General features: G+C 48.1%; 1 protein-coding gene across 22 annotated transcripts in view; it reads left to right on the forward strand.

Moving 5' to 3' along the window:
* Positions 1 to 12784, forward strand: part of RBFOX1 (RNA binding fox-1 homolog 1) — a 1840194-nt gene that overhangs the window by 155550 nt on the left and 1671860 nt on the right. For all 22 annotated transcript variants that reach the window (XR_012121954.1, XR_012121955.1, XM_073214708.1 and 19 more), the window contains exon 2: positions 5901 to 5939. Coding sequence is in view for 20 of the 22 variants with exons in the window: in XM_073214708.1 (XP_073070809.1) it covers positions 5901 to 5939 (39 nt within the window). In the remaining 2 variants the exon portion in view is untranslated. The remainder of the gene's footprint in view (positions 1 to 5900; positions 5940 to 12784) is intronic.

Here is a 12784-nt window from a genome sequence, read left to right on the forward strand (position 1 = left end):
GGGGGTTAAGACGTGAATGCACCCTTCTGGGTGCCCCTATTCACCCCCCTGCTCCAGGGTCACCCCCCAGCCGGCCTTTCCCAGGCCTGACCCCCATGGCGTGTGCTCTCTGATGCGTCTCCTCCCCTCCCCTGGAGGGCTCTGTCCTTGCCGCTCTGTTATGATACGCCACTTGTGCTTGAATAGTTGAGTTTTGCCTTCCTGAATCTCTTGGAAGCAATCTGAGGGCAGGAGTGTGTCCTTCTGTTACAAGGCAAGTGTGATCTTTCACTTATATGGGACACTCTGTGGGCAAGGGAGGTCTGGGAGTCAGAATCAGGCGAAGTGCGCTTGAATCCCAGCTCACTGACTCCTGGGGTCCTGAGACTTGATTTCTTTGTTTTTGTTATCTGTGAAGCTGGAACAATAATAATGACCTTTCTTGGGGTCTTTCTGGTGAGGCTTAAATGTTTTATTCATGTATAATGGGTAGGGTTCACCACTGTCCCATCTACACCTTAACAACTCCCTTTGTCTCTTAAGGGGCCTTTGAAAAAGGTGGGGCACCTCTGACGAATGGGGTATGTGGGGAAGCATGAGTAGGAGTCCTCTGGCCCATCCGTGGCCTTTGGGCAGCTGCCGTCAGTGGAGGCTCCTTCCAGCGGCTGATGGGGTGCAGTCAGCTGGGCTCCTTGTCCTGGGCGACCTGCTCTCCCTCCGAGGGTGAGAATGTTCCAGGCATTGGTTAGGCAGTTTCCTCCGGTATCCAAAAGACTGGGCACTGTTTCTTTCTCTTTCCACTCCTGCTGAAGTAATCCTAATCCTCCCTAAGGCGCGGAGGAGGCCTCTGTCTGATGAAAAGTCTTACGTAAGAAAGCACACAAAGGAAAAGCGCGAGGACAGATCCGCATTCTAATCCTGTTGCAGGAGCCAGGTGCATCCCCTGCTTGCGCTTGCACTTGCACAGCAGCTGTTAGCGATCTCTGTGCTGACCTGATTATTGTACCTGTTTTCAGGGTGAGAGGGGAGGGGACACACTCAGAGGTCAAGGTTGAGATTCTGCTCACAGAAAGGATGACAAGGAAAAGGGTGTCTGCAGAAACACTCTGGTTCTCACCTTTTCTCTTCTGGGGAGAAGGATGGAGAAGCTGCAGGCAAGCCAGGTCATTTCCAAGGGACTCCTGCACTTCTGCATTCTTGGTGTGCTTTCCAGGAGATTGCAGGGTCGAGAGGAAAAGAGAATGCTGGCCTGGAGGTGACTTAACCCTGCCATGGTCTTCCTGTTTGCAAGGTTATTTGAGCAGAGAATGGATCCATTTTTGAGTGATGCCTGGAGTAGTACCCTCTGAACTTCCAGAGTGTAATTAGAAACACAGCAATCCCTCTCTGACCTGTTGTCTGCCCCTCCTTCCCCCTCTTTCCTTCTCTTCCTCTCTCCTCAATCCTTCTCGCCCCTTAGGGCACTCTTGTTCTCAGACATGGAGAGCAGAGGGGGTGGGTGAAGAGACCAGCAGGCCCCCAGGGAGGAAAGGTGCCTAGTGATTGTACTGGGCACTGTTCAGAATTGGAACTTCGGGCCTCCTGCAGCAAACCAACCAGGCTCTGATGAAAGTTTCATGCGGTTTCTCTTTCCTTTAAAGCCTGTTGGGACATTTTCAGCAGAGGGGAGAAAGTGGTAGAATGTGCCTTAATCCTTCTCTGTCCCATATTTCTGCCTTTAAGTGGATCCAAACCGGAGCCTTGTAATTATCTCCAAAATAAGCTCGATAGCCATGGTGCGTTTGGTGGGTTTCCTCGGCGGTGGCCAATGAAACAGCACGGTGAGGAGGAGATAGCCTGTTGGCAGGGTGGAGAGATGGCCCTGCGTCTGTTGCTCTCACATCTCATCTCGGTTTTAGCAGTCGGTGAGCTCATTAATTGTCTTTCTGAGAAGGGCCAGGCATTTATCTTTGAGAGCCATCTAGCTTCAGTGAGTTCATTCAGCTTAAAGAGAAGGGAAAGGACAGACTGCAGCTCTCCGCTTAATTTTACTGAACAAGAATAGACAGTTAGAGTGACTGCTCATGATCTGTTTTACCCGATTGCCTTCCAGAAAGGTTGTACCAATTACTGTCCCCCCAGAGTAAGAGAGTGCCCCCTCCCCATGCCGTCACAGCATTCAAGACCACCCGTGTCTTTCTGATGCAAGGTGGGGTCCTGTCAACACCTGCATCACATGAACCAGCATGAAAGAACCCCCTAGGGCCACCTGATGCACAGAGAGCACCTGTTCCAGACAAACTAGATACATGATTCAAACTTTATAAGAAGGATAAAATAAAACGACTATACATTGTAATACTTCTTAAACCATCAAGTCCCTCTGGTGCATTTAAAATAGATTTTGAATGTTGATGAATAGGAGAATAGTTGAATCAATTGTGGTGCATCTGTAGTACGGAATTCTATGCAGCTGTCAACAAAGGAGAAGAGAAGATGCCTCCATATCAGGGATTCTCAACTGGTGGTCCCCTTGGGGGACACTTGGCCACAGCTGGGGACTTTTTTGTTGCCGTTTGTGGGGATAGCGCTTCTGGCATCTAGTGGGTAGAGGCTGTGAAACATCGCACAATGTACAAGACAGCCAGCCCCTCTAGCAAAGAATTATCTAGTCCGAATTTTCAACAGGGCTGAAATTGAGAAGCCCAGTTCTCCATGCGTTATCTGGTAAAGACACACTCTATTGGTAAGTTTACAGAAAGCAAATATGCAAACCACTATCTATAGCTCTGATCCGTTTTCAAAGTTAAAATATATTTGTATGTATATGTGCAGGTATGCTTCTACACGTTTAAGAGAAAGGCTACAAGAATATGTGTTGAAACTGTATCCATGAGTGTTTCCTCAGGGCTGAGTTCTCTAAGGAAGCAGTAGAGACGTCTCCATTTGTAATTCAGAAAAGAGTGGTGGGGAAAATAATATTGATTTTGATTTATATAAATTCAGTTGACACCGTACCTTTTCAGGATCACACATACTGCAAAATGCATTCTCACAGGGCAGCACGTTGACATAAAGCACGCACACTGCTTGAGGGCCTGCGGTACAACGCTGACATGGATGAATGCGGTGAGCGAGATTTTCCTAGGAGACTTCTCACTGCCCTGTGTCTGCCATTAGTTACAGTCGAGCTTGACAATGCCAGGTTTTGATTTCTTAAATAAACCCAATAAAATGAAACTCCTAATATGGGGAATAAACAGATCCAAGTGGTTAAAGATGCATGAAATGTCTTTAAAACCACTTCATGGTATTCAGGATGACCAACATCCAGGAAAACAACTGCAGTCCTGCATTCATTTTGACCAAATCGTCCTGCCAGCCCCCTTGCCTCCAGCCAAATTGTTTTCCGTAGCACAAAGAGACTGTCCAGAAGCCTTTGAGGAGTCTATTATTATGCAATTATTATGCAGTAACCAGACGGGGAGGAGAGTTTAATGCAAGAGACACAGCTGCAGTGGGTCAACAGGGATTGGACATGGGGTGAGGGAGGGAGGCACCCCGGCTTCAGGCCCAGTGCCCTGGGAGAACTGGGATGTCCTCAGAGCCGGGAGCTGCAGGGGCGCAGCTGGTGGAAAGAGGAGAGCGTGGCTGAGGCCATGCAGCGTTCAAGTGTCAGTGGGATGCCCACTCAGAGCAGGAGGGCAGTCAGGACTAGACACACACACTGGGGTCCTAGAGGAGGTGAGAACTGAGGTCTGGATGGGATCATGAACGCTTCCAAGGGAAGGCAAGTAAGATGCACGCAGAGGCAGATATGTGTGCCTTGAGGACGCTGGCGCTCCTGGAATGGGCACATTCCTAGTGAGCCCAAGGAAGAAGCGCTTTGGGAAGAGCAGGCAGAAAGGAGGCAGGACACAGCTTTGAGAAGGGGGTGGGAGTCCCTGCAGAGGGCTCCCAGGGAGGCAGGGAGGGGCTGTGGTTGTTCAGAAAGCTGACTGGACCGGCAGGCCGGGTGCCGGGGTGCAAAGGAGAAGGTTAGGGGCCTCAGACACTGCTCTTCAGGTGCAGCCTTACTGTTGTTTTGTGATTCCGATGACTGTCTGCCAGACTGTAAGTGCCGTCAGGGGCCTTGCTATATAGGAGGGGGGTTTGAAGATAAGGAGGGGACGGGAAGTGGGTGGGGGAAAGGCTGGGGGAGCCTCAGCGCTTAGTTCTGGGACTGCAGGGGACATGTCTGCATGCGCCCACTGCCGAACGCTGACCCCAGGTCTACCTCGCACACTCACCTGAGACTCACCCGAGCGGGTGGGACAGTGTTCTGGAGGCTGACTTGGGAGAAGATGGGTGCTGGGCATTGTCTGGGTGTTTTAAACAGGCAGGCAGGACAAGCCCTCTGATTTACTCCTTGCAAATGGGAGAGAACACTACAGGCAGGCCTTGGTGTAAGGCCGTCGGGTGGGGGCAGGAGAAGCAGCTCTTGAGGAGTACGTCCAGCATCCATGCGTGGATTACCTGTCCCCAAATTGTGGCTCTGGCTCGGATCATGCGCCGTGAGGATTTCTTCCTGTGGATGGTCTGCGCTGGCTGGTGGAGCCCATGCTCATTGTTCAACTCCTGGTCTCGACCAACAGTGATAACAAACATGCCAATAACAGCTCTTAATACTCAGGACTTTGCCAAGGGCTGTCTGTGAAGCAGGCACATAGCATCTAATGTAACCCCCACGGCCACCCTGTGAAGCAGGATGAGGAGCCTGAGACTTGACAAGGGCTGTAGGTGGGAGGGAAGAGTGAACGACATTCAGCCCCTCTGTCTTTAAGGTGCTGGCTTGGTTAAGGTCCCTGACTCCTCTGTTGGGCCCAGAGCCCTGGCTGGGACCAGCCTGGCACAGTCCAGGAGAGGGGTTTTCTCATTTCTCTGCCTTGGAGTCCAAGGTGCTGGTGGCTCCCGCAGGCACACGGTGAAGGGGCCTGATACGAGCTTCGTGCAGGGAAAAGGGGAGCTTTTGATACCTTCTCTCCCTTTGGGGACCTATAGGAACGAGGGTAGAAGCGCCAGCTGAAGGCAGAGAGAGAAAGGTAGAGAAGGTTTTCTTGGCTTGGAGGATGCTGCCCTGGGCTCAGAGTGAGGCTGGCCCTGAGACGTGCATTTCACAGAGTCTGTGCAACTTGCATTTTCCCTGTTGACTTAGCCAGGGGCCCTTCCTGTGCTGGGAGCTGGCTTGGCATTCTGAGGACGAGTGGAGCATGTGTGTGGGTCAGCCCACTCCATGGGGGTTATTTGGGGGCTGTTGAGCTGAGAAGGGTGTGGGTTTTGGTTCTGTAGAAACATGCTTATAATTTCCCAACTTGCTTAGAAAAACACCCAAACCCTGTATGTTGACCTTCAAGGCTGGATATGATCTGGTCTCTGCCTGACTCCCGGATGTTTGACTACTCCCAGCCACCTTAGCCATCTTGCTGGCTGGCTCTTATCCACTTGTACCTGTCTCAGGGCCTTTGTACCTGCTGTCCCTGCACTGAAAATGCATACGTCAATGTGTCCAGCTTCTTCCTGTCATTCAGCTCTCAGTCCTCTCTGACCCTCACTCTGAAGGAGCACCCAAATAATCCCATAACCCATCTTGTGATCATGTTTGGTCTTAACACAGTTTGATATTATCTTCAATTATTGTTCATTACCTTCCTTATTTGCTATGTTCTGCCTCCTCTCCCTTCCATCCCATAGTAGGAACTTGCCATTTCGTTTATTGCTAAAAACTCAACGCCTACAATGATGTACTTGGTACATGTTAGGCACTCAATGAACATTTTTGGAATGAATGTATCAAGTATTTCTGTCCAAGGAATGTAGTTACTTTGCCTAAGAGAAAAACAAAGGAAAAGCAGTTGGTTTAATGTGAAACCCAACATTTCTTGTCTTTGTATTTTTTTATGCAGGATCTACTGTCCCTGCCATACAGCCTGGTCGAGGATCAAGTAAGTACTCATTTTGTTTTGATTAAGGGTTTTTGTTAAGTCTGGTAGACATGAAGGAGGTAAAAATGTGTCATGTACTCTATTACTATGCAGACCCAGCCCAGCCATCCAGGGAGCATGGCTAAGAAGAGGGGTGGGCATCACCAGAGCTAATAGCCTATCGATTTCTTAACCTCGCCTCCCAGTCGAAGGGGCTCCAGGGCATAACTGGCAGATACTTACCACCAGTACTTCAATCTGTGCCCAAGGCAGACATCTATAATCAATCACAGCACAGTTCAGCCCTTGAGCAGAACAGTCACTACTAATTGTTAAAAGGAAGCTGGTGACATGGAACCTACTGGCACCTTTGATGTACAAACTCTCAGAATGAAATCAGTTTTGCCAGGGTGTGGGTGGGTGGTTAGAAGTTTTTATTAGAAACAGTGATAGTGGTTGTGTGGGTGGGAACCATTTCTATTTCATCATTCTGATTTGAAGGTAAGTGAAGGAAGCCACATTTTCCAGCATCGTGCTACATTTTTATTAGCACTGGAGCCACCAGAGCTGGGCCATGTAAGAATATAATTGAACCAAATGGATCTATACCTTGGGGCAATGCACTTTTTTTTTTATTGATTCCAACTCTACATTATTATTGTTGCTTAACGAGGAAATAATGTAATTTCTAATGAAGCCACATGGCCCTTGGTTAGATGAAGTAAGGTTTTATTTCCCTTGTGATGCTGTACCCTTTCTTCAATTAAAACCCAGGAAGGAAAATTAATACAAATATAAGAAATTTTTTTCCCTAAGATTAGTGTCAAGATAGCAGCTTTTTATTACACATATAAATTTCCTGTGTGATGGTTTTGGAGAGGCACATGGCTGGCCCTTGGGTGGACTGGAGATGGTTAAGTGGTGAAGGAGCCTTTGTGGGGAGGCTGACTTTGTGGTGTGTGTCATTTGAGTGGTGGTTAGAGTGTGCTCTGTGCTCCCACTGTCCCCTCTGCTCCTGCCAGTGTCACTGTCCATTGGAGTACCCTCCCCAGGCTCCTGCTGTTGGCTGCTGTTACGAGTAGAAGAATTTGAGTAATTGTGTGTGTGTGTTTTTCAAGTAATTTATTGAGATGAGATTCACATAACATAAAACAAGCCGCTTCTAAGCGAACAATTGGCATTTGGTACAAATACTATGTTGTGCAACCACCACCTCTAAACATTTTCATCACCCCAAAGGGTAACTCCATTAGCACTCACTCCCCTTTCCCCATTCTGCCAGCCCCTGGAAACCACTCATCTGCTTTCTGTCTCTCTGGATTTGCCTATTCTGAAATTTTATATGAGTGAAATTATGCAGTAGGTGGCCTTTTGTGCCTGATTTCCTTCACCGAGCCCAATGTTTATGAGACTCAAACACGCTGCAGCATGCGTCAGAACTTCATTCCTTTTCTGGCTGAATACAGATTCATTGTATGGATGGACCATACTTGTTTATCCATTCATTTGGGTTGTAACTACTTTTTGGTTATTATGAATAATGCTGCTGTTAACATGCATGTACAAGTATTTGTTTGAACGCCTGTTTTCAGTTCTTTTGGATAGATACCCTGGAGTGGAATTGCTGGGTCAAATAGTAAGTAATTCTGTGATTAACTCTTTGAAGAGCAGTAAAATTGTTTTCTTTTTTTAACAAGAGGAAACTGAGTGTCGGCAAGGTCTCCCCAGTGTCTGCTGGGATATGAAGTCTGGCAGGCCGGCTCCAGGTTTCCCACCACCGTGCCGTCCTGCACCTGTGGGCGTCAGCCCCGGTCAGTGCATCCTATCCTGGGCACTGTACTTGGGGAAGGCAGGGGCGGGAAGGAGAGGGGACGCGGGCAGGCTCCTCTCACCTTGAGGGATCAAACCTCATTCCTGGCCAGCCTCTCCAGGGGATTTCTGGTCCCAGATCTACCCTCCTTTTCCATGGTGGCATCCTGACCTCTGAACTTTGGAAGGTCTATGCAGTTGCTGGATCACTTGTTTGAGTTGGTTTATTAATAGGTTGGCTGACTCACTCAATTTTTCTGTCTCTGTTTCTATATATGCCCATGTGTGTATGTGTATGCATATATATACATATATGTGTGTATATATACATGTATATATGTATGTATATATATATCAGGGCTGACAAAGCCAACTTGACTAAATAATAATAATAATTCATCAGATATAAACTATGAGCTATGTGGTGACACCTGAATCAGCTTAAATCTTCTTAGCACCTAGTTCAACTAGGTCCTGTCATCCCTCCTTTTCTTCAATGGGGGACAGAGAGGTGAGGTAACTTGTTCACCATCACACAGCTTGCAAGTAGCAGAGCTGGGATTTGAACCAAGGTCTGTGCATCTCAGTCGTCTATGTTCTTCCTGCTGTGCCTGCAGCTTCTCCAGATTCCCACAGGCATCCGCATTTTCCACACTAGTGCAGTGACTGATTATTTTTAAACCTCACTACAGCTGTGGCTTTCCTGGACCCACATGGCCCCCAGAGCAACTTGGGATGCTAAGAAGTTTATAGTCAATTGTGTGAGAAAATGGGAATTCCTATCAGGAAAGGGCAATGTGTTTTCCTTGCTTCCTAGTGGTTTAGTGACCAGCTTCTAGCAGAACAGATTATTTGGTGTCTGTGATGGAGGGGACTGCTGTTGTCTTATAACTGACTGCATAACTGGGCTGAGGTTTGGATCTGGGGTTGTTTATCCTTCTTCCCCCAGAGGGATCCTCTGTGAAACTGGAAAGGGGGCACCCAAGTCCCTAGGGTCTGGGTGTCCAGAGAGCTGAAGACAGGATGCCTCTCAGGTGAGAGGGAGAAGAGGGTGATTAGGGTGACATGGCAGCTAGGTCCTGCCCCCGGGGAGTCTCTGGCTTCCCAGGTATCAAGCAGTTAACTGCTCTGCCTGGAAAGTAACTTCCTGAAGCCCTCACTTCCTCCCCCCAGACCCTCTCTCCTGATGAAGCTGCACGGAGCTGGGGACACATTTACACCAATGGCGGTAATTGTCTGACCTTTTAAAATGGGTAAATCTCCTTGGCAGTGGCATATTTCTAAAGCGTAGCTCAGAGTTGGGGGCAGAGGCACTGGGAGATGTGGCCAGGCCAAGAAGATTGATTAACCCCGAGGGGGTCTGTTCTGGAAACCTGCCACGCCCATGGCCCCCCTCAGGGCAGTTTGGGGAGAAAAAAGCGTGTCTTTGGCTCTAGTGTAAATCCTTGCGTCACCTCCCAGAGGGGTGAAAGCAGGCAGGCTGCCTTTCAGGTCGCAGTGGATTCATCCCTTTGATCACCTGCCTTTCTGTCTCTGAGTCCTGACGGATACACTGTTCTCATGCCCCTGTCATTCGCCGTCACAGGGAGCACAGGTGAGAATCTTACTATCACGGGCGCGTTAACTCCCGTCCAGCATCAGCAGGGAGCGTAACACTTCCTTCCATTCTCTGTTCCTCCCTCCTTCCTCCAGAGCTTCTGACCAAGAGGCATGGGAGACCCCGAGGAGAAGGGTCTGGCCCTTCTCAGACACCTACTGTGTGCCAGGGGACCCCCACAGGTAAGGTGATTATTGAGCCCATTAGCAGGTGGGGAGCCTTACTCTCAGGCGAATAGCCGATTCAGCTCACTGGATGCAGAACCGGGGTTAAGATCTGGGTCCGACTGGCTGGAGGGGAGCGTTTGCTCTTTCTGAGGCTGCCTCAAGGACCCGGAGAGGTGGTGCGGGTGCTCGGACTCATCTCCTTGCCAGTGTCCAGACTCCTCACCTTTTCTCAGGGCTCCCCATCGGGCTGGGCATTACCTCCTTTCACCAGCTGTTTGTAAGTTCGCATTACCCTCCATGTCTGAGAGGCTGGGACTGGCATCCTAACAATCATTTTTTAGCAGAAGGAATGCTCCTTCCTGCTCAGCAAGTGTCAGTTTATAATTACCAGAGTAATTAGAGCAGGATTTACCATCTGAGGCTCTGTGGATGCTGCAAGGCTGCCTGCATAGGTAGCTCTGGCTTACAGGGTGTCTGACTCCCTAAGGAATCCATGGCGTCCACATGGAGTTACCTGCTCAGAGTACCCAGGAAGATCCAGGGGCTTCTCAGGATTCTAAGAATAATGCCCAAGCATCCTGACCACAGTACCCTCTGACCTTGCCTCTTCCAGCCTCTGATCCCGGAGGCCACCTCCTTTTAGGAGCCTCTGATGACTGGCCAAATGACAGCATCTCTCCTGCTCCACACATTCTCTTTTCCGTTGCTCTATTTTGTCTTCTTCGTGGCGCTCAGCACTGAAATAATATTCTTTTCTCGTTCTCATGTTTATTCGCTTGACTCCCTCTTACTAAAATATAAGTTCCTCAAGAACCATGTCTTGCTCACTTGTCTTCGCGTGTCTTGTTGAATGAAACCCCGAGAGCTCAGCTGACACCTCATTATTCCTGTTACACTCTGTCACATCCCATTGTTTACCACCATGCCTCCATTTTTAATTACTTTGCTTCCGTACCTTTTTTCCTTTGTACATGGCAGAGGACTGTAAGATTCCTAATGAGCATCTCATCTTTGCTACTGGATCCCCAGCAGCTTGTGTAGTACCTGGTATGGGGGTGATTCTGAATGCACATCGTATGTGTGGCTGGAGAGGGGGACGGGTGGATAAATGGGCAAGTCGGGCTGAACTTCCCCGAAATACCCCTTGGACACTTATAAAGGGTGTTCTCTATCTGACAAACCTTATTAATTTTAAACCCAGGAGCCTCGTGTCCTTTATTTTTTATCTGAGGTGGGTTGGTTAGGGGCTCCCAGAGCTACTGTATTTCTGTCAATTTCTCTTGGTACTGGCCAGACTTTATGCTTTATATATTTTGAGCCCATGTCATTTGACTCACAAAGGCTATTTATTGACTAGTGTTGGTTATGGATTGAAACTTTTATGAATATACAATGACCATCTTGAGCCCAGTTAATGCTTTCCGCCTTGGGTTTTTCTGAAATCAATGCTGCTTTCCATCTCTCTTTGGTGCCCCTGGGCCTGGACACATCCTTTCATTGTTACTCTTCTTTTTAATTTCCTTTTCTTGCAAGTGTCTCTTGGAAATAGCCTATGGAAGGATCTTATTTATTCACGCAGCCTGCGAATCTTAGCCTTTTACTAGAGGAGTTCAGTATATTTGCCACAATACATATGTTTGATCACCTGTCGTTTAAAAATTACTCCTTAAAAATAACTTTTCTTGTTGCTTCATTTATTCTCTTTCTTCTGGCTCTATAGATTCTGTTTGATTTGCTTTTATCTTACCTGCTGGTTTGAAAGGTAGGAATCTTGTTATTAATTCTACATGTGGTTGCCTTTCACTCCTTTGGAAAGGATGCTGTAACCTTTGTTTCTCTAATAGTCAAAGTAAGAATGGAACAGCATCTTTGAACTCTGTCCAGGCGTGATGAGGAAATTTAGCTCTCCTGCACTCTGCATTTCCCTGCCCCCCTTCTTCCAGCTCCCCAGTCTTTGTCACTATAATTGGGACTTTCAGAGCCAGCTTAGTGTCCAGAAGTGATAATTTTGACATTGTCATAGTCATAGTCAGTGCTTGTGGGGAGTTAATGTGTAATGGGCGCTATGCTAAGCATCAAATATTGAATTTCTTACTTCATCTTCTTGACAACCCAGTGAGGACCTGGTCTTTGCTTCCACTTTTTGATGATGAAAGTGAGTCCTTGGGGTTTCATAACCTGCCCAGGGTCACACGTTTGAGTAGGTGGCAGAGCCATTAGTACCTGGAACCGGCTTGAACTTTTAGCCATGACTGTTTTGTTCACTGTCAGAAATGACTGCTGCCCGCGGTGTGTGGCTTTGGAAATGTATTTATACCCAGTGGCTCACTGGGGCTCTTACCTGCTGTTTCCACCCACAGTGCTCCCTTCTCAAGTTTGATTTACATTATTGACCCCAGACTTCTAGACCAGCACCACTCACATTTTAATGTGTTGGGGAAGCTCCTAGGAGCTCTTGTTCAAATGCAGAAACAGATTAAGTCTGGAGTGAGACCTGAGATCCTGCATCTCTTATAAGCTCCAAGGCGACGCGGATGCAGCTGTTCTGAATGCCTTTCTCTGACAGCAAGATTCTGGATTACTCCAGAGCCTGGTCCCTGTCTGCTTAATTGGCCTTGTTTTTATTGGTGTGCTCGCTCATTACTCTTTAATGCAGTGGTTAAGCAAATAGACCCTGAAGACAACTGCCTCGAATCAAATCCCAGTCCTGCTACTGACGCACTGGGATTGCAGTCCCATCTCATGGGGTTGTTGTGGGGTTTATGAAATGAGGTAAGTGAAATGTTTACAGCAGTGTCTGGCACATGCTGAGGGCAAGACTCATGGTTGGTGTTGCCCCTGGTTCCATCGAAGCCTACTGATTTATCACTGCACAAACCCTTTGCTACCTCCCTCTTTTTTCCCCCAGCTCCTTTCCTAGCCTTTGGGATTTGTGCAGACCCTCCCTTTAACCTCTAGGTTCTTCCTGTTCCCTCTACATGAATCCTTTTCTCAAAGTGGCTGAGTCTCACCTCTTCGTGCAGCCCTCCTGGTTAGCTTTTCTCAGTCTAGCCCTAGTTGGTCTTAGAAAAATGTCTGCCTCTCCATCTAGCCACAAGAGTACCTATTGAACTTTCTAATGTTTTTGTGCCTATCGATTTTGAAAATACACTTGGATAAATTATTTTGGATAGGTACAGGACTCCTGGGGATCTGAGTGACGGCGTGCTGCAGTTCAGCTACCTGCAGGACTCTTCCTGGGTGGGCTGTGTAAGCTTGGCTTCTAAAGGGAATTGCGTAGGATAATCGAGGTT

This window comes from Manis javanica, chromosome 10, assembly GCF_040802235.1.
Source record: "Manis javanica isolate MJ-LG chromosome 10, MJ_LKY, whole genome shotgun sequence".
Taxonomy (NCBI): Eukaryota; Metazoa; Chordata; class Mammalia; order Pholidota; family Manidae; genus Manis; species Manis javanica.